Source organism: Ceratotherium simum, chromosome 38 (genome assembly GCF_057802395.1).
Source record: "Ceratotherium simum simum isolate JZ-2026a chromosome 38, ASM5780239v1, whole genome shotgun sequence".
Lineage (NCBI taxonomy): Eukaryota > Metazoa > Chordata > Mammalia > Perissodactyla > Rhinocerotidae > Ceratotherium > Ceratotherium simum.
Genome location: NC_141937.1, coordinates 21,514,431 through 21,537,674, shown reverse-complemented (window position 1 = coordinate 21,537,674; position 23,244 = coordinate 21,514,431). Strand labels below are relative to the sequence as shown.

The window sequence follows — 23,244 nt, the reverse complement described above, 5'->3', positions numbered from 1 at the left end:
GGAAGAGGAGAGGGATCAAATTGACTTAGTCTAAGGGAATAAGACGCCATCAAAAAGTGGACTATCACATCCATGATATGTTTTATACAAACCTCATGGTAACCACTAACCAAACAAACAGAACAGAGTCACACACGATAAATAAAGAGAAAACTAATAAGAGAACCTCCATACAGAACTACCATACTGAATTGGTAGTCTGAAACACAGGGGACAAGAAACAAAAGAAATGCAAAAGAACTGGAAAATGAGTGATAAAATAACAACATTAAGCCCTCATATATCAATAATTACCCTAAATGTAAATGGACTTAACTTTCCAATCAAAAGACACAGAGTGGTGGGATGGATTTAAAAAACAAGACCCAACAATATGCTGCCTCCAGGAAACACATCTCAGCTCTAAAGACAAACAGAGGCTCAGAGTGAAAGGATAGAAGACAATACTCCAAGATAATGGCAAACAAAAGAAAGCAGGTGTTGCCATACTTATATCAGACAAAATTGACTTTAAGATAAAACAGGTAATCAGGGACAAAGAGGGGCAATATATAATGATAAAAGGGACACTCCACCAAGAAGACATATCACTTATAAATATATATGCACCCAACACAGGAGCACCAAAGTACATAAAGCAACTATTAACAAACCCAAAAGGAGATATTAACAACAACACAATAATAGTAGGGGATCTTAACACTCCACTTACATCAATGGATAGATCATCCAGACAGAAAGCCAACAAGGAAATAATGGACTTAAATGAAAAACTTGATGAGATGGACTTAATAGATATATATAGAGCACTCCATCGAAACATAGCAGATTCCACATTCTTCTCAAGAGCGCATGGAACATTCTCAAGAAGAGACCATATGCTGGGAAACAAGGCACGCCTCTAAAAATTTAATAAGATTGAAATCATAACAAGCATCTTTTCTGACCATAACGCCAGAAAGCTAGAAATCAACTACAGGAAAAGAACCTGGAAAGTGACCAAGATATGGAGAATAAACAACATGCTACTGAACAACTAATGGATCATTGATGAAATTAAAGGAGAAATCAGATCATATTTGGAGACAAATGAAAATGAAAATACACCATACCAACTCATATGAGACAGCAAAAGCAGTCCTGAGAGGGAAACTCATAGCAATACAGGCCCACCTTAACAAACAAGAAGAAGCCCAAATGAACAACCTCAAACTACACCTAACAGAGTTAGAAAAAGAAGAACAAACAAAGCCCAAAGTCAACAGAAGGAGGGAAATAATAAAAATTAGAGCAGAAATAAATGAAGTCAAAACAGAAAATCAGTAGAAAGGATCAATGAAACAAACAGCTGGTTCTTTGAGAAGATAAACAAAATTGACAAACTCTTAGCCACACTCACCAAGAAAAAAAGAGAGAAGGCTCAAATAGATAAAATTAGAAATGAAAAGGGAGAGATCTCGAGTCAAGATGGCAGCGTAAGCAGACTCGGAACTCACCTCCTCCCGTGGACACAGCCAATTTACAACTACTCGTGAAAAAATTACCCCTGAGACAGAACTGAAAACTGGATAAGAGGAACTCCTGCAACAACGGACAATCCCAACTGAGGTAGAAGAGGCAGAGACTCCCTCCTGGAGAGAAAAAACGCCGCCTTCACAAGCCGCTGGCCTCACGGCCGCCGGCAGCCACCCACAGGTATGCAGCCCTCCCTGGAGGAGCGGGGCCCTGAGCCGGGGAGCGCCCCCGCAGCGGGCATTTTGTGGACCCAGCACAGTCGAGACCAGCGGCATAATATCTGACTTGGTCTGCTACTAAAACACTGGGGAGCACCCCCAGAAAACCCGGTTCACAAAGAAGCTAAAACCGGCTCTTAAAGGGCCCACACGCAAACTCACCCGTTTCAGAAAGCAACCTAAAATCACCAGAAAGAAAGGTGCACAGTGCTGTGGTGAAAAGAGACTCACCTAATAGGCCCTGAGTGCATCTCGGTGAGGGGTGAGACCTCTCCAGGGACTGGGACATTGGCGGCGGCCATTGTTGTGGCCTGGTGTGGGCGTGCTGACACAGACACCATTGGAGTTCTCCCTGGGGCCTGCTAGCCCAGGGTCTGCACCACCCGCTAGAGCACCCATTTAATCCAGCTCAGCCAGGGCAGGCAGCCCACCCTAGAGACTGGCCCCACCCAACAACAAGCCTTCAGGCAACTTGTGGGCCTGCACAGGTTGGTGACTGGATTCTCTGCAGCCTGGCAACTGAGCCGACCTTAGCAGGGCAGGGTGTGCACAAGGAGCGGGTGGAGAGTGTGGGGCGGTGGTGGAGTGTATGGGGCTCCTGCCGTGGAGAGACTGGGTCCGCTTGGGGAGGTCGGGGTGTGCACACGGGGCAGGACTGTGTTGACTGTGTGTGCGGACCTGTGGGCAGCAGGGCTTGTCAGCTGCAGAAGACTTGTGCTTTTCAAAGACCCACATAGGGGGTTTGCCCCACGTTCCAAAGCCTGAAACAATTGGGTGCTCCTGTGCCTGAGGCCAGCCCCACTCAGCTGCAATCCTCAGAGAGCTGACAAGAGACCTAATAGGCTAGAGGCTTACAGCAATTGTAAGGCCCTGAGCCTAACAACCTGCCACACTGGGGGCTTACTCACTTAAAAGAAATACTGCAGGGCCGGCCCGGTGGCGCAAGCGGTTAAGTGCGCGAGCTCTGCTGCGGCGGCCCGGGGTTCGCTGGTTCGGATCCCGGGCGCGCACTGATGCACTGCTTGGCAAGCCATGCTGTGGCGGCGTCCCATATAAAGTGGAGGAAGATGGGCACAGATGTTAGCCCAGGGCCGTCTTCCTCACCAAAAAAAAAAAAAAAAAAAAAAAAGAGGAGGATTGGGGGATGTTAGCACAGGGCTGATCTCCTCACAAAAAAAAAAAAAAAAAAAGAAAGAAAAGAAATACTGCAACACAAATGTGGTATTAGAACTTGTAGCCAACTGTGCTGGGGCTCCCCACACCTGATAAAGAGACTGAAGGGCCCACAACAACTACAAGCAGCTGAGCATTACAACAGCTGGCCAGGAGCATAACTTGGCCTCCCTGGGTGCCTACAGGGAGAGCAAACAGGCCACAACAGAAGGACACACGTAGCCCACATAGGGGTCACCCCTGGAACACTGAGAACTGAGGGAAGCACACTGGAGGCCTCCTAAGGCATCACTTACATAAGGTCACCTATCCAAGAGCAGGAGACTTAGCTGACCTACCTAATACGTAGACACAAGCACAGGGAAAGAGGCAAAATGAGGAGGCAAAGGAATACATTCCAAGTAAGGGAACAGGACAAAACCCCAGAAAAGGAACTAAGTGAAACAGAAATGAGCAACCTACCCGACAGAGAGTTCAAACTAAGAGTGTTAAGGATGCTCACTGATCTGGGGAGAAGAATAGATGAACTCAGTGAGAATGTCAACAAAGAAATGGAAGATATAAAAAAGAACCAATCAGAAATGAAGAATACAATACTGGAAATGAAAAATTCACTAGAGGGACTCAAAAGCAGAGTAGAGGATACAGAAGAACGGATCTGTGAGCTGGATGAAAGACTAGAAGAAATTACCCAAGCTGAACAGGTAAAAGAGAAAAGAATTAAAAGGAGTGAGGACAGTCTAAGGGACCTCTGGGACAACATCAAGCGCACTAACATCCGTGTTATAGGTGTCCCGGAAGGAGTACAGCGAGACCAGGGGGCAGAGAATCGATTTCAAGAAATAATAGATGAAAACTTCCCTAACCTAAGGAAAGAAACAGACATCCAGGTACAGGAAGCACAGAGAGCCCCAAACAAGATAAACCCAAAGAGGCCAACACCAAGACACATCATAATCAAAATGTCCAGAATTAAAGATAAAGAGAGAATCCTAAAAGCCGCAAGAGAAAGTCAAGTTACATACAAAGGAAACGCCATAAGGCTATCAGCTGACTTCTCAGCAGAAACCTTACAGGCTAGAAGAGAATGGCACGATATATTTAAAGTGCTAAAAGGAAAAAACTTACAGCCAAGAATACTCTACCCAGCAAGGTTATCATTCAAAATGGAAGGAAAGATCAAAATTTTCCCAGACAACAAAAATTAAAGGAGTTTGTCACTAAGAAACCAGTGCTACAAGAAATGTGAAAGGGACTGATTTAAGGGGAAAAGAGAAGACCACAAATAGGAAAAATTATCTATTTCCACGATAAGAATGTAATGGACACAAATGCACAAAAAGAGGTTAGATATGATATCAAAAACATAAAAGGAGGGAGGACGGGAGTTAAAGAGTACAGCTTTCAGACAGAGGTCAAACTAAAGAGACCATCAATTCTGTATAGGAGAAGAAAGGAACAGAGAAGGACTACTAAAACACTGAGGGAAAAAAAAAAAGTTAAAAAATGGCAGTAAGTACATACTTATCAATAGCTACTTTAAACGTCAATGGACTAAATGCTCCAATTGAAAGGCATAGGGTGGCTGACTGGATGAAAAAACAAGACCCATATATATGCTGCATACAAGAGACACACTTCAGACCTAAAGACACTCACAAACTGAAAGTGAAGGGATGGAAAAAGATACTCCACGCAAATGGCAATGAAAAGAAAGCTGGGGTAGCAGTACTCATATCAGACAAAATAGACTTTAAAACAAAAACTGTAAAAAGAGACAAAGAAGGGCATTACATAATGATCAAGGGAACAATCCAACAAGAGGATATAACACTTGTAAATATCTACGCACCCAATGTAGGTGCACCTATACATATAAAGCAATTATTAACAGACATAAAAACAGAAATAGACAGTAACACAATAATAGTAGGGGACTTTAACACTCCACTTACACCAACGGATAGATCATCCAAACAGAAGTTCAATAAGGAAACATTGGCCTTAAACGACACACTAGAACAGATGGACCTAGTAGATATATACAGAGCATTCCATCCAAAAACCGAAGAATACACGTTCTTTTCAAATGCACATGGAACATTCTCCAGGATTGATCACATATTAGGCCACAAAACAAGTCTCCATAAATTTAAGAAGATTGAAATAATACCAAGCATCTTTTCTGAGCACAACGGTATGAAACTAGAAATCAACTATAGGAAGAAAATCAGAAAAGCCACAAATACGTGGAGATTAAACAAAATGCTACTGAACAACGACTGGGTTAACGAAGAAATCAAAAAAGAAATCAAAAAATACCTGGAGACAAATGAAAATGAAAATACGACATGCCAGAATTTATGGGATACAGCAAAAGCAGTTCTAAGAGGGAAGTTTATAGCAATACAGGCCTATCTCAACAAACGAGAAAAATCTCAAATAAACAATCTAACAATGCAACTAAAGGAACTGGAAAGAGAAGAACAAACAAAGCCCAAAATCAGTAGAAGAAGGGAAATAATAAAAATCAGAGCAGAAATAAATGAAATAGAGACCAAAAAAACAATAGAAAAAATTAATAAAACCAAGAGCTGGTTCTTTGAAAAGATCAACAAAATTGACAAACCTTTAGCTAGACTCACCAAGAAAAAAAGAGAAAAGGCACAAATAAGTAAAATCAGAAATGAAAGAGGAGAGGTTACAACAGACACCTCAGAAATACTAAAGATTATAAGAGAATACTATGAAAAGCTATATGCCAACAAATTCGACAATCTGGAAGAAATGGATAAATTCTTAGACTCATACAACCTTCCAAAACTGGATCAAGAAGAAGTAGAGAATTTGAATAGACCAATCACCAGTAAGGAGATCAAAACAGTAATCACAAACCTCCCCCAAAATAAAAGTCCAGGACCAGACCGCTTCCCTGGTGAATTCTACCAAACATTCAAAGAAGACTTAATACCTATCCTTCTCAAACTCTTCCAAAAAATTGAAGAGGGGGGGAAGCTCCCTAACTCATTCTACGAAGCTGATATTACCCTGATACCAAAACCAGACAAGGACAACACAAAAAAAGAAAATTACAGGCCAATATCACTGATGAACATCGATGCAAAAATCCTCAACAAAATATTAGCAAATCGCATACAACAATACGTTAAAAAGATTATACACCATGATCAAGTGGGATTTATTCCAGGGATGCAGGGATGGTTTAACATTCGCAAATCAATCAACGTAATACACCACATTAATAAAATGAAGAATAAAAATCACATGATCATCTCAATAGATGCAGAGAAAGCATTTGACAAGATACAGCATCCATTTATGATAAAAACTCTGAATATAATGGGTATAGAAGGAAAGTACCTCAACATAATAAAGACCATATATGACAAACCCACAGCTAATATCATCCTCAATGGTGAAAAATTGAAAGCTATCCCTCTAAGAACAGAAACCAGACAAGGATGCCCACTGTCACCACTCCTATTTAACATAGTACTGGAAGTCCTAGCCAGAGCAATCAGGCAAGAGAAAGAAATAAAAGGGATCCAACTTGGAAAGGAAGAAGTGAAACTGTCACTATTTGCAGATGACATGATTTTATATATAGAAAACCCTAAAGAATCCACCAGAAAACTTTTAGAAGTAATAAACGAATATGGTAAATTTGCAGGATACAAAATCAACATACAAAAATCAGTTGCATTTCTGTACACTAACAACGAAGTAGCAGAAAGAGAAATTAAGAATACCATCCCATTTACAATTGCAACAAAAAGAATAAAATACCTAGGAATAAACTTAACCAAAGAGGTGAAAGATCTGTACACTGAAAACTATAAAACATTTCTGAAAGAAATTGAAGAAGACACAAAGAAATGGAAAGATATTCCGTGCTCTTGGATTGGAAGAATTAACATAGTTAAGATGCCCATACTTCCTAAAGCCATCTATAGATTCAATGCAATCCCTATCAAAGTTCCAACAACATTTTTCACAGAAATAGAACAAAGAATCCTAAAATTTATATGGAACAACAAAAGACCCCAAATAGCTAAAGGAATCCTGAGAAAAAAGAACAAAGCTGGAGGTATCACACTCCCTGATTTCAAAATATACTACAAAGCTATAGTAACGAAAACAGCATGGTACTGGCACAAAAACAGACACACAGATCAATGGAATAGAATCGGAAGCCCAGAAATAAACCCACACATCTATGGACTGCTAATCTTTGACAAAGGAGCCAAGCACATACAATGGGGAAAAGAAAGTCTCTTCAACAAATGGTGTTGGGAAAACTGGATAGCCACATGCAAAAAAATGAAAGTAGACTCTTACCTTACACCATACACAAAAATTAACTCCAAACGGATTAAAGACTTGAATGTAAGACCTGAAACTGTGAAACTTCTAGAAGAAAACATAGGCAATACGCTCTTCGACATCGGTCTTAGCAACATCTTTTCCAACACCATGTCCAACTGGGCAAGAGAAATAATAGAAAAAATAAACAAATGGGACTACATCAAACTGAAAAGCTTCTGCACAGCAAAGGAAACCATCAACAAAACGAAAAGACAACCTAACAATTGGGAGAAGATATTTGCAAACCATACATCTGATAAGGGCTTAATCTCCAAAATATATAAAGAACTCATGCATCTCACCAACAAAAAAACTACCAACCCAATTAAAAAATGGGCAAAAGACCTGAACAGACATTTCTCCAAAGAAGATATACAGATGGCCAACAGACACATGAAAAGATGTTAAAAATCACTAACTATCAGGGAAATGCAAATCAAAACTACAATGAGATATCACCTCTCGCCCGTCAGAATGGCTATAATTAACAAGACAGGAAACAACATGTGTTGGAGAGGATGTGGAGAGAAGGGAACTCTCATACACTGCTGGTGGGAGTGCAAACTGGTGCAGCCACTATGGAAAACTATGGAGATTCCTCCAAAAATCAAGGATAGAACTACCATATGATCCAGCTATTCATCCAAAGAACTTGAAAACACCAATTTGTAAAGGTACATGCACCCCTGTATTCATTGCAGCGTTATTCACAATAGCCAAGACTTGGAAGCAACCTAAGCGCCCATCAAGGGACGAATGGATAAAAGAGATGTGGTATATACACACAATGGAATACTACTCAGCCACAAGAAACGATGAAATCCAGCCATTTGTGACAACATGGATGGACATTGAGGGTATAATGCAAAGTGAAATAAGTCAGAGGGAGAAGGTCAAATACCGTATGATTTCCTTCATTAAGTAGTAGATAATAACAACAATAAACAAACACATAGGGACAGAGAGTGGATTGGTGGTTACCAGAGGGGAAGGGGGGAAGGAGGAGAGTGAAAGGGATAATTTGGTACGTGTGTGTGGTGATGGGTTGTAATTAGTATTTGGGTGGTGAACATGATGTAATCTATGCAGAAATAGAAGTATAATGATGTACACCTGAAATTTTTACAATGTTATAAACTAATGTTACTGCAATAAACAAAAAATTAAAAAAAAAAAAGAAATGAAAAGGGAGAAATTACAATGGATACCAGAGAAATACAAAAGATTATAAGAGAATACTATGAAAAACTATATGCCAACAAATCAGACAATCTAGAAGAAATAGATAAATTCTTAGCCTGATACAACCTCCCAAAACTGAACCAAGAAGAAATAGAGAACCTGAATAGACCAATCACAAGTAAAGAGATTGAAACAGTAATCAAAAACCTCCCAAAAAATAAAGGTCCAGGACCAGATGGCTTCTCCAGAGAATTTTACCAAACATTCAAAGAAGATTTAACACCTATCCTTCTCAAATTATTCCAAAAAATAGAGGAATACGGAACACTTCCCAACACATTCATATGGCCTTAACATAATAAAGGCCATATATGACAAACCCACAGCCAACATAATGCTCAACAGGGAAAAACTGAAAGCTATCCTTCTAAGAAGAGGAACAAGACAAGGGTACCCACTCTCACCACTTTTATTCAATATAGTACTGGAGGTTCTGGCCAGAGCAAAAAGGAATACAAACAGGCAACGAAGAAGTGAAATTCTCACTGTCTGCAGATGACATGATCTTATATATAGAAAACTCTAAAGAATCCAATGGAAAACTATAAGAAATAATCAACAACTACAGCAAAGTTGCAGGGTACAAAATCAACTTACAGAAATCAGTTGAATTTCTATACTCTAATAACAAACTAACCGAAAGAGAACTCAAGAAGACAATCCCATTTACAATTGCAACAGAAAGAATAAAATATCTAGGAATAAATTTAACCAAGGAAGTGAAAGACCTATAAAATGAAAACTATAAGACATTATTGAGCAAAATTAATGATGACATAAAGAAATGGAAAAATATTCCATGCACATGGATTGGAAGAATAAACATAGTTAAAATGTCCGTACTACCTAAAGCAATCTACAGATTCAATGCAATCCCAATCAGAAGCCCAAGGACATTCTTCACAGAAATAGAACAAAGAATACTAAAATTCATATGAGGCAACTAAAGACCCCGAATAGCTAAAGCAATCCTGAAAAAGAAGAACAAAGCTGGAGGCATCATAATCCCTCACTTCAAAACATACTACAAAGCAATAGTAGTCAAAACAGCATGGTACTGGTACAAAAACAGACACACAGATCAATGGAACAGAATCGAAAGCCCAGAAATAAAACGTCACTCTAAAGGCTGCTAATCTTCGACAAAGGAGCTAAGAACATACAATGGAAAAAGGAAAGTCTCTTCAATAAATGGTGTTGGGAAAACTAGACAGCCACATGCAAAAGAATGAAAGCAGACCATCTGCTATCACCATTCACAAAAATTAACTCAAAATGGATCAAAGACCTGACGGTGAGACCTGAAACTATAAAACTCCTGGAAGAAAATACAGGCAGTACACTATTCGCCATCGGTCATGAAGGGATCTTTTTGAATTCCATGCCTACTCGGACAAGGGAAACAAAAGAAAAAATAAACAAGTGGGACCAGATTAAAGAGCTTCTACAAGGCAAATGAAACCAGGATCAAAATGAACAGGCAACCCATCAGCTGGGAAAAAATATTTGCAAACCATATATCTGACAAGGGATTAATCTCAATAATCTATAAAGAACTCACACAACTGAACAACAAAAAAACAAGTAACCCGATCAAAAAATGGGCAGAGGAAATGAACAGACACTTCTCCAAAGAAGATATACAGATGGCCAATAGGCATATGAAAAGATGTTCAACTACACTAATCATCAGGGAAATGCACATCAAAACCACAGTAAGATATCATCTTACACCCGTTAGAATGGCTATAATCACCAAGACAAAAAGCAACAAATGCTGGAGAGGCTGTGGAGAAACGGGAACCCTAATTCACTGCTGGTGGGAATGCAAACTAGCACAGCCTCTATGGAAAACAATATGGAGATTCCTCAAAAAATTAAAAATAGAAATACCTTATGATCCAGCTATCCCACTACTGGGTGTCTACCCAATAAACCTGAAATCAACAATCCAAAGAGGCTTATGCACCACTATGTTCATCGCAGCATTATTCACTATAGCCAAGACACGGAAGCAACCCAAATGTCTCTCAACTGATGAGTGGATAAAGAAGATGTGGCGTATATATACAAGGAATACTACTCAGCCATAAAAAAAGACAAAATCGTCCCATTTACAACAACATGGTTGGAACTGGAGGGTATTATGTTATGCGAAACAAGCCAGAAGGAGAAAGACAAACACCACATGATTTCACTCATAAGTGGAAGATAAACCAACACACGGACAGAGAGAACTATTTGGTGGTTACCAGGTGTAAGGGGGGTAGGGGGTGGGCACAAGGGGTGAAGGCATGCATTTATATGGTGACTGACAAACAGTAATGTACAACAAAAATTTCACAATAAAGAAAAAAAAATTAACTCAACCTGGATCAAAGACCTAAAGGTAAGAGCTAAAACTATAAAACTTGTAGAAGAAAACATAGGAGAAAGGCTTCGTGACATTGGCTCTTGTAGTGATTTTTTGGATTTGACATCGAAAGCTAGGCAACAAAAGAAAAAATAGATAAACTGGACTCCATCAAAATTAAAAACTTTTGTCCATCAAAAGAATGAAAAGACTGTCCACAGAATGGGAGAAAATATTTGAAAATCCTATATGTGATAAGAGATTAATATTAATATGAATCTGATCAAGCCTCCAGCCCTAATTTCCAATGTACAGAAAGATAGGAGATAGAGGAACAAGTTAATCATTAATAGGACTAAAAAACCAGACACATCCAGAACATGAGACATTCCAAAAGATAATTGGCCTGGTAGGGGTGTTGAGTAGGATTAAAAGAGACTAAAGAGACAACAAAAGACAATGCATAAACCTTGAATGAATCCTGCATTGTGGCTGGGCGGTGAAGAGAAAGGGTTATAGACATTCTTAAGATAATTGGGAAAATATGAGTCCACATATTAAGTGTGATAATTGTACTGTGATTATGCAGGAAAATGTACTTATGCTTAAGAAATGCATACTGAAATAGTTAAGGGTAAAGTGTTTATGATATTTGAAACTTACTTTTAGACAGTTTTGCCAAAAAAAGAAAAAGAGAGAGAAAATATGATAACAACTGTCAAATTTCAGTGGAAGGTAAATGAGTGATCATTAAACCATTCCTTCCTCTTTTCTGTACATTTTAAAATTTTCAAAACAAAAAGTTTAGGGTAAAAAAGCTGTGGGCCACTAAATGGTACAACTTAAAATGGTTAAAATGGTGAATTTTATATTATTAGAATTTTATCTCAAAAAAAGAAAAAAAAGAGCTGTGAGTATCTGACACTATGGAACTACTGTAGAACTGCTTAAACTGCTCTGCACAGCTCCACTCTCATAAACCGTGATGTGAACGGTGTCCCTTGGAGTTATATAATGCCATGACATCGGGTGCAGCAGTGTTCTCATGTTCAGAGAGAGTTAGAAGGAAATACAGAATCTTTATGCAGAACTGAAAAAAAAATAGGATAAGATAAATTTATGATAAAATTACTTTTACATAATTTAATTGCTACTGTTAACTTTAGGGTGCATAGGAGGAAGGAAGGCATGAGGATTTGGCCAAAAATCAAGCATAGCCTCCACCGGTTAAGAGTAAAATATCAAAAGTACACCAAACTAGCCACACACCTGGGTTGATGGACGGAGGGGGTGGTGGGGGGAGTGGCCGGCCTTCTTTAACGGCTAGTGTACACTGCTTTGCTGATCGAATAGCATTAATGAAGTCTTCATGTTGTTGTCTCCAGTTAGATTTCCTCACAGATTGAGGCTATAAAAAAAATAAAACCAACATATATTAACCCAGATTATATATCTCTCCATTATGACTTTTTTTTTAAGCTGGGATTTGAATTTACAGGAAACAGGGCTGTGAAATTTGGAAAGAAATGAGCATTTGTTTTTCAGAAGTACTAAAAGAGATTTGGAAAATACAGTAATAAAATTTGCAAGTCACAATAGTGAGGGAAAACACAAAATAACAATCAGAAAAATAAAAACTACAAAACTTGAAAGGAGGACTTAAATGTAAGATTAAAAGTGACTGTCTTCCAAGTTAATTGCTAGATTTAATGCTACTCTAATGAAAATATAAACGAGATTCTTTTTTGCCACATCTGGAAAGTATCTGGATACGTTGGGAAATCTAAGTGAGCATGATTAAAAAGAAAACAGCAAAGGTGGATTATACTTACATGACATTACACTGCACTATCAAGCAAAAATGAAACCAGAGAGCCAGAAAGAGGCTTTAATGTACTTAAGGATGTAATCAGGAACAACAAGGAAGATATGGCTCGTACCTTGGACTGAGGAGCTTTCCCCACCATGGGAATGTCAGTGCCCTGTAATCTTTGTTTCAAGGAATTGAAAGGTTTACGCTTTTTGTGGAAGAGTTTTCTACATATTGGTCCATGCCTTTCCTAGAAAAGAAAGAGTGGGGATTAAAATTTTTAACATGTACAATCACCAAGTTTGCAACACTGCAGTGTACTCAGGCAATCCCGCGAGTGACTGGGTTGCACCTTCAGAGCCAAGTTCATTCTCTAACTCTCAAACCACAGCAGAGCAAATCCCTCTGGCTCTCCTCAGCCTGTTACACATAACTGGATATTGTGTTGGGCAAGGTCGACAGAAGTTCTCTACAGCTACAGAAACTTAACTTCGTGTTTGGCTTTACATATTTAACTCTATCACTTTGGCTGTATGAATGGTTCTAAGCATTTAAATAATGTGGAAAAGACAAACTTCCTAGTTCAAATTGAAATAAATATTTCTGATACTGAGTTAGGTACTCACTGAAGCCAATGAAGTTTTCTTGACTATTTCTTCTGTTCTGATTCCTGCCTTCACTGTTCCTAAATTCCAAAAGCAAGTCACCCTGTAGTTTAGCAGGAAATTTGAGTCCCCAAACTTTAATATTCAGTTTTACCATCCTTTTGAAATAACTTTGCATACAGCAAGGGGAAACTTGGCTTCCTACCAGTGGAACCTTCTCAGGATAACTCTTCTTACCCCTCAGCATTTCAAAATCGAGTTCAAATGGGCCACTTTTCTACATGCAGCAAATTAAACCACCTAATTCCTGAACAGAAGTTTCAAAGAAATACTTGAGAACATCTGCAAAAAACATCTTGGACAACCACACAAATAAAGAGCAATGCACCAATTCCATTTAAGTTATGAAGATGTTTTCCTTCAATTTATCCAAACACTTCATATTCATGAAGTCATTGATTTCAGAGCAAACTTAAGCTTATATTATTTAGTTTAAAAATATGACAATATTTATAAGACGACTGGCAGGGAAAACAGTCTTTACTCCAGCCAGTAGTCTTTTAAGTTCTCAGCATTTCTGGTACAAAAACCAGGCAACCAACACATAGAGCTCTGTCTATCACCTTTATCAACTCCGTACTGCACCACTATCGGATTATACCAACATCTTTGCCTTCCACTCTAAATCCTCTTCCTTGGTGGATATGTAACTCATAATAGCTATCACTTACACAGTTGCTTTGTCCAGACTCAACAAAATACAGGCTCTATGAAAAGCACTATACCCAGCTACAAACAAGCCATACAATTTAGACTAGAGACAGAGAGCAGATCACTTGATCAAATGCTCTCTGCAGCCTGGAGATAGGCCTAGGAAATAAAACTCAAGAGCACCTAAGACATACAGGACATTCAGTGATCCTTCTTCAAACGGTACCTCTGAGGTGTCAAACCTCTTCTCATGGGGTACAGTCCCAGGCTGGCAAAGGCCACACTGGTGGCTTAATGGGCCACAAAGGCCTTGTCAGCTCCCCTTCTAGATTCAGGAAGCTCTAACTGCAGTTAATTCTTATATTAAGTATATAGAAGAATATATACTTCATTTTTTAAATTCTCCAGAGAAATAAAACCTACAACTTCATTTTTAGTCTCTTTCGTCCCAAATGTAGTCAGGCTTATAGTCCAAATCCTTTAAGTTCGATATAAATCTCCTTGATCTAAAATGTCCTAACAATTGCATTATCATCTTAGATTTTGTTTTTAAATCATTTTTCTTGGGAATCCCTTTATAATATTGAGGCCTAACACCTGTTTGATTCCCTAATTCTGAAATAAATCAAGCTTTTATTTGACTTTATAGGCATCAGTCAGGGGACCTGACATGCGGTTAGCGTGAATCTGGTTAACAATTAGATCTTGGAACAGGCCTTACATCCCTTTTGTTCAAATTACATAAAACCCCTGAAATTGGAGGGTTCTGTCTTCATACGTGGCAAAGCAGGAAACAGAGGGAGGTTAAAGGACTTGTCAGAATTAGTGACAAATTTGAGGCCAAAAGCCAAGTTTCCAGATGCTCCAAATTCAATGTTCATTCCTCTTGACTAGCTAATTTCCCTAGTGCTTTGGCCTTAAAATTTGACTTTTTGATGCTTATAGAAAAGGCGAAAGAGCCAAAACCTCTCAAGAGACAATCAGCTGTGCCAAGACACTTTCATCGGGCATCCTTTTAGTAAGAGGACCATGTTTACTAAGTTCCCTTCTGAATGGAGCAGCATGGACCTGCCTCAGTGTCCTCCGGGCCTGCCAGCCATAGGTTATGTCCTTCGCGTCCCCTGCTTTCTTCCACATCTGTCTTTAATCGTTGCCACTGCGGCCTCCTCACTAACTTGACAGTTCATTTAACTCCAATGAAACACATCTACAAAATGTCTTTATGTTTACCAGAACATCTGCTGCGAAGCGTCTTCCACAGACTTCACAGGGAAATAATTCCTGATTGCCATCTGTATAAGATCCAAGAGCACATTATGTTAGTTTCATGCAATTGCCTGCCCGAGAAGAAATGACTAACTGGAGGAGACCTCATTGCTCGAGCCTCACTCTCTTTTCCCTCCCCACCAGCTACTTTCTTCTCTTAGAAAGAGCCTTTGTAAACTCACCTGTGTTCTTCTCTCCTAATATAAATCTCACTTCACTGAACAAGTAAATGCCATATCCTTCTGGCAACCAGAGAATAATTATTTAATATTTAATATATTCTTAAACTAAGTGCCTGATACCTTTGTACTTATGTCTAAAGCAAAGGTAATACTTTAGTATAAAGTCATAAATAATCCAATGGTAACATCTTTAGGGTTCCTACTAGAATGTTAGGTCTGTGTGTGCGCTAAATGAGGGCATGGCAATTTATCATAGACCATATGAAACGGGCTGCCTACTCATTGAATTTAAGGTAACTTGTCCTGAGAACTCCTACCTAAGAGGAAGGAAGTGGAAGAGACTGATGAAATGGACCAGGCAGGCCTGGTGGACTTTGCTCCAAATCGGGAAAGATGGCGCCATTACAAGGGAGAAGCATATGAGGATGATGAACGTCATCCTAGGGGTGGTGTTCAGTGTCAGACTACTTACTGGGGTCAGTGAGTAAAACTCACTGCTGCCATTTCATATGCAGTAGTGAATGAGTGAAGGACTATAATCATAATATGCTCACTACTTGCTATTGTTGTTACTTTAATATGCAAGTATAGTAGTGTTTTAAAAGTTAGATGAAGAATAAACTCAAATATAAAAGGAAAAAAGGCTGAGACTGTGTTCACTATATGCCAACACCTCAAAGTACCTGACCCACAGTAAGGTGTTCAATAATAAATACTTGTTGAATGAATGGTCCAACCAAGAATTGAGTTTCTACCACAGGACCAAACACTCATTCAATGAATAATTAAATATATACTATATGCAACTCTGTGAGAATATTCAGAGAAACTACATGTGGGTCCAGCACAGAAAAGAAAGTAGGCACATAAATTACTTTAAATGAAGGTAGAAAAGTGTCATGAGAAAAAGAAAACATTATGGAATTTTGAAGAGTTTACTTCATATTACTTCCTTTCAGTTCATCTGGAGTCTTAGCATATAAAGATTAAAAAAGCAGTTTGTTCAAGGAGAAGATTTTATATGAGACTAACAATCTGGGCTTTATTCTACAAACAAGGGTAGCAATCAAGGGCACTAAGTAGGAAGAACCTGAACAGAGCTGTGAAGATTCATGTGAAAAAGGTGAGGAGGGATGAACGGATGGTGGTGGGGAGGGAAGATGGGATTTTAGTTAAAAAGCTAAAGGTGTAGGCCTGGAATGGAAAGGAAGAGGAAATGGGAGACTGTGGTCAAAGAATTGACAACATGGCTAGATTTGGGGGGAGTTGGGAGGTGGCAAAGAGAAAAGAATAACCAAGGACTGAGAAGATGGTAGGGCTGTGGACAGAAACAGAATTTGAAAAGAAGGGCCATCTTAGTAAGAAAAATGACCTCAGCTTTGGAAATACTGAGTCTGAGATAGAGACATCCAGCCAGCAGGATGGAAATGAGGGAGGTCAGGGCTAGAGACACAGATGTAGGCTTTGTTTGGAGAGTGATGTAAAGGCATGATATTGCCAGAGAAGAGGTCATGGAAAGAGAAGTACAGGGATGATCCCCAGAGAACTCCATATTTAAGGGCCAAGAAGATGATGATGATAAGCCAGAAGGAGAAGCAAGAGAGAGCAGGGTCATGGAAACCAGGGGAAGACGGTTTGAAAAGGAAGGCCTGATTAACAGGAATCAGATGGTAGCTCATTACAGACATTGTTGATTTAAACGATTTCTTCTCACGTCTGCCAGATGGTATTGTGTTTGCAACACAGGTCATCCATTACCACACACAGAAATACCACTCTTCCTCTCTGTTCTTTTGGCTTTCTAACTCTGCAAAACCAGGTCTTAAATTTTTTTTTCAGCAGGGATATCCCACTCCTCCACATACTTACTTGTTAATAAAAGCTACTCATCCTAATTATAAAACTGCTGCTATATAATAATAATGCTAATGAAGGATTATTTATTGTTATGAATATTACTATAATGTTTGTATGGCATTTTCCTGTTCCCCAAACACTTTTCCTGGGTAATCTCATTTACTCCTCACAGCAATTCTGTGAGACAGGGTTGGTACTTTTTTTGTTTTTCATTTTTATAGGTAAGAAAATGGAGGTTCAAGGTTAGGTGACTTCTCAGTGACAGCAGGTAGTAAGCGGTAACACCGAGACTCAAATTTGAATCTCTATTTCAAGTATTGACTATTTATTCAACCATCACCATAAATATAGATATATGATGTCAATACTAACCTGCAAAGCTAATGGAATTCCCTGGAGGATCAATAGCCTTTGGTTTAAATTAGTGAGTTTTAATGAGCTTAAAACTATGACAGATACAACACAATTCAATTGAACACCTGAAATAGATGGACCACCACATTCTGAACCACATTCGACTTGGAAGCTTGACAGTAAGGAAGGGAACACCTGCCTAGTCAGTTGAACCAAATATGGAGATCAATGAGGTCCACAGTGTTTATTACAGTATGCTGAGTCACATGGAATATGTGCTCATTAGCACCATAAAAGAATCCTTTGAAACAACCACAACACCCCTCAATAGGTGAATGGTCAAACCGTGTAACACTCATACCCTGGAATACGACTCAGCGATAGAAAGGAACACTATTGATACATGCAACAACCTGGATCAATCTCAATGCTGAGTGAAAAATGTCCATCTCAAAAGGTCATGTACTGTTATGATTCCATTTGTATAACATTCTCAAACTGGCACAATTATAGAGATGGAAAGTAGATTAGTGACTGCCAAGAGGTAGGAACGGTTGGGGAGGAAGGTGGTTGTGACTACACGAGGGGAGAATGAGGGAGGCCTTCCGGTGATGGAACAGTTCTCCATCTGTATTGTGGTGGTGGTTACACGTGTAATAAAATGGTATGGAACAATAAACACACATGGTACCAATGTATATTTCCTGGTTTTGATAACATACTATAGTTAAGATGTAATTTGGGGGAAACTGGGTAAAGGGTAAATGGGATCTCTTTGTACTATTTTGCAACTTTTTGTGAACTATAATTATGTCAAAATAAAACATAAAAAAAAAATGTCTAGGGGTCGGCAAATCATGGCTAGTGGGCCAAATCTGGGGCGGCATGTTTTTGTAAATAACGTTTTATTGGTAAATGGTCATGCTCATTTGTTTGCTTCTATAACGTCTACTTCTGCTTTCACACTACAAGAGCAGAGTTGAGTAGTTGTAACCGAGACCATGTGGCCTGCAAAGCCAAAAATTAAACTTTTTGGCCTTTACAGAAATAGCTTGCCAACCAGTGAATGAGAATGTAGTAAGTAAAATGACTTGTGGGAGAATAACATGGAAAATATTCATGATATATTTTTATTCATATATTTACACATAAAGACTAGAAGGATATATATAGTATATATATAGTATATATATGTGTGTGTAATATATATATATATCTATCACACATACCCACATCATACATATCTATATACAGTAATTACCTCTGAGTGGTAAGAATAAAGGTGATTACTTCTTTGGTTTCCTGCATTTTCAATTTTTCTACAAAGATTCTGTGTTATTGTTTCAAAAATCAGAATAAAAGAATGACATTCCCCAAAAAAACCCTTTTGATAGAAAATATTCTAAAACAATGAGTATCAACTTAGGTATTTCTATCTTTACCCTCTCTAATTGGAGTATTACTTGGTAGATTATTAAAGTGGCTATTATTTTTATATACTGATTTATAATCTTAGACAATTTTTAAAATGAGCAAGTGATCTGGAAGTGATCAACAGCTTTGTTTAGCATGTTAATGATGAAAAATAAGCATTACAAAGATCTCAGTTCAAAAACTTTATAAGAAGCCTGGAGAGGATTATGGCTGTAATGCAAGTGGAAAAAATTCTACTTCTGATAGACATTCTCTGAGCTGGAAGTTAAGAATGCTTTGTAGAGACACCTACCAATCCACATTTCCTTATAAAGGCATGGCAGAGGAGGAAAAAGGAAGACATTGCTCATTTAGTTGTCAGCAAGTCAAAAAGCTCTTAAGTCCTTTGCAGTCCAGAACATGCAAACATCAGCAATATGGACATCTTCCATGCCCCTATGGCAAAGGGGGTGGCATACTGGCCTCAAGTTATTAACTTAATCTCTGGAAAAGGAGTTATGAAATAACGAATTAAGACGAGTTAAGATGGCAAAAAGAACACCCCCATCAATTTCTGCTTTCCCTCAAAGCCCAGAAAAACTACAGTAAAGAGACATAGAGAACCACAAGGACATGGAGGAAAGAAGACAATAAAAAAAGTTGGAATTTGGAAAGCTGATGGACATGGCAACCGACTTGGAGGACTTAAAACTATGTCAAAATCCACTTCCCAAGCCAAGAGTAGGGAGAACAGAGAACCGTTCAGATTTGCACTGCAGAACCCTTCAAAGTTATAGGAACCCACAGAGCAGCATGTACCTCTGGAACTGGGACAGATAAACAAGGAGGAGGAAGAGACTGCTGAAGTATGGAGGATCAGAGTGAAAGTTTTATGAAAAGAGGTTAAGATTCCTAGATCCCTCCTTCACTCCACACTCCCTGGGTGATGGCCCTTCCCCAACTCTAGCAGAAGCCTACTCTCTAGAAAGGATAAAACAGGAGATCTGTGCATGAATCAAGACAAGGCACAACTGAAGACATGGGTAGGAAGATACAGATATATACAGTTGACCCTCTGTATCCGCAGTTCTGCATCTGCGGATTCAACCAATGCAGAAAAGCCTATGATCACTGCCTCTGTACTGAACGTGTCCACTTTTTTTTCTTGTCGTTATTCCCTAAAGAATATAGTATAACAACTATTTAGGTGGCATTTATGTTGTATTAAGTATTATAAGTAATCTAGAGATATTTAAAGTATATAGGAGGATGTGCATAGGTTATATGCAAATACTATGCCATATTATATAAGGGACTTGAGCATCTGAGGAGTTGGGTATCTTTGGGGGGGTATTGGAACCAATCATCCTCAGACACTGAGGGATGACTGTACACATATATCTGCTTAATTCTCATTATTTGTGGTAGTTAACATTCCAAAAGCCTCTGCAAGCCTTAATGAGCAAATACTGACTCCTAGGGGAAAATACAGGGTTAGGTTCCTATGAGCCTCTGGTCAACCTATCAATATACAACCTTGCTTTATGCATCTCTGTTTAAAGACACCTTATTTAAATACATATGGCTGATTCGGTAACACTGAACACACGGCCAGCAACACTATAACTCACACCTGACTTATCTAACAAACGTATTTTCTCCCTAAGGCACGTCACAGCCTTCCTGCACTTAGAAACACTAGACAGTAGTACTTCAACACCATGCTTGGGGGCCATTTTAAGCAGTGAAATCACCAAGGAAAAGTGCAAAAATATGAAAAATGTAGAACTAAATAGAACAAGAAAAAGACACTCGTTTACAGTATGAGAGCTGTAATAGGAAGGCAGACTATCACCTTGTTCTACCTTGGCTGGAACACGTGTGTCGGGTGACAACTTTTTAACTGCTACATGCATGTCTGTAAATGATCATGAAAGCACCACGAGTATTGATTTTAGGGTTAAAAACTTCAGGAAGTAGGCAAATTTGCAAATAGGGACTCCATGATTAATGAGGATTGACTCTATGTGTGTACATATAATCTAGTGATTAATCTCATGAATAGTGATGTTGAAAGCAGAGAGTACCCCCACACGCACCTTCCTTTACTTAGCTCACAGAACTCTGCCTGCCAGACCCTTACTCTCAAGGCGGAATGAAAACTTCCCTGGGAATATAACCATTTCAGGAGGAAACAGCAAAAGATTCTGACACTAGGAAGTTTCCCAAACAGCTCACCCAGACCACCTTATGATAAAGCTCAAAATCATCAAATGCTACTCATCCATTCAGAGTTTCTAGCATTTTCTTCCTCCAATCTTAATCACAGACAGACAGGAATTTCCAAAGATCTGAGGAAAGTCTCTAGCATGTAAGCCCAAAACAAACAAAAAAGCAATTTAAAGGAAAATTAAAGCTCTTGGAAATTGAAAGCCTTATAGGAGAAATGAAAAATTCAATAGAAGGTTGAAAGATAAAATTAGGGAAATCTCCCAGAAAGTAGAGTAAAATGGCATAGAAATAGGAGAGAAACATAAGCAAATTAGAGTATCTGTCCAGAAGATCCTACTCCAAATAACAGGAGTTCAAGAGAGAAAAGGAGAAAACACAAGGAAGAAAATAAAACTAATTTTTAACAATTTCCAGAAGTGAAAGGACGATAAGCCGCCTGGTTGAAAGGACCTAGCACAACGGATGAAAATAGATCTATAACAACAAACGTCATTCTGAAGTTTTGGAATGCTGGAGACAGATTCTAGACTTAGAGAAAAAAGCAGTAACATACAAAGTATCAGGAATCAGAATGGCTTCAGATTCCCGAACAGTAAAAATGGAAATAAATGGGGAAAATTCTTTAAACTTCTGAGGGAAAATAATCTACAACCTAGAATTTTATACCCAGCCAAGCTATCAATCAATATGGGGGTAGAATACATTTCCAGACATGCAAGCTTTCAAAAAGTTCACATCCCATGTACCCTGGCTCAAGAATTACTGGAGAATGTGCTCCACAACAAGGTGAGTAAAAGATACAGCAAATAGGCAACTCAAGAGGGAGGGAAGGGAATGCCCAGGATAACAGCAAGGCACTAGAACTAGAAAGCAACCAGTCCAGACTGAAATGTGTGATTAAAGACACAGATGTGTTGGAGGCCGTCACGACCAAGGTATTTACTGCATTTATAATCTAAGGATAGCATGTCCTGGTATATCTGGCTCCCATTCTGTTCTATACCTGGCTTGTTTGACCATGTCCCAATGAAGTGCCTGTCCTCCCCTTTCCACTGACATCTAGATCGGCTAAGGACACTCATTTCACTGCACAGGAAGGTTCTGGACTGATCTTCTTTTGAGAGATGGAGGTAGGTCATGGCAAGCTTAGGAGCAGAAAATATAAAACGAGCATACAACCTCTAAGAATATTTCTGCAGGAGATCAAGGATGCTCCAACCGTGGTGACCTGTGTTTCCTAGGACTCACTTGGCACCTTGCTCACTGACATCTCTACATGGGGCTCTTGTAAACTCTAGAAGCTGAAGTCAGACTCGAGACTATTCAGCTCATCTTCTCAAGGACCCCTTCATCAAATGGTAGAAAATACTGCCCCCTCCCCGAGCTAGATTTGTGCTTCTCAGTTCTTCAAAATTAAACAAGATGCTGGGATACCATATAGGTGATGATTAATATAAAAGTCTAGATAGTACATACGAGTTACCCGAGGAGAAAGAGTGAAATGAAATTGAGGATGGACCCACAGATGGCATGTATGTTTCACATCTTAACTTGAATAGTAGGTATGTGTTTGTTTTATTATACATTCTCCTTTAAGTTTCACAATTAAAATGTACAGCCATTAGAATTTTTACCTTCTCCAGAGGCGGAGTCAAGATGGCGGCGTAGGCAGACTCTGAACTCACCTCCTCCCGTGGACACAGCCAATTTACAACTACTCGTGGAAAAATTACCCCTGAGACAGAACTGAAAACTGGATAAGAGGAACTCCTGCAACAACGGACAATCCTAACTGGGGTGGAAGAGGCAGAGACTCCCTTCCGGAGAGGAAAAACGCCGCCTTCACAAGCCGCCAGCGTCACGGCCGGCCGCCGGGAGCAGCTCACAGGTACGCAGCCTCCCTGGAGGCGCGGGGCCCTGAGCCGGG

At 39.2% G+C, this 23,244-nt stretch overlaps 1 protein-coding gene across 1 annotated transcript in view; it reads right to left on the bottom strand.

Annotated features, from left to right (window-relative positions):
* The window catches only part of ZC2HC1B (zinc finger C2HC-type containing 1B), a 43,192-nt gene extending 20,605 nt beyond the window's left edge, over positions 1-22,587 (bottom strand). Inside the window, exons 1-4 of the mRNA XM_087424965.1 lie at positions 22,566-22,587; positions 15,244-15,305; positions 12,828-12,947; positions 12,157-12,295 (exon numbers count right to left, since the gene is read on the bottom strand). Of these exons, the coding sequence (XP_087281091.1) occupies positions 12,157-12,295; positions 12,828-12,947; positions 15,244-15,305; positions 22,566-22,587 (343 nt within the window). The remainder of the gene's footprint in view (positions 1-12,156; positions 12,296-12,827; positions 12,948-15,243; positions 15,306-22,565) is intronic.
* Positions 22,588-23,244: the final 657 nt, after the last annotated feature.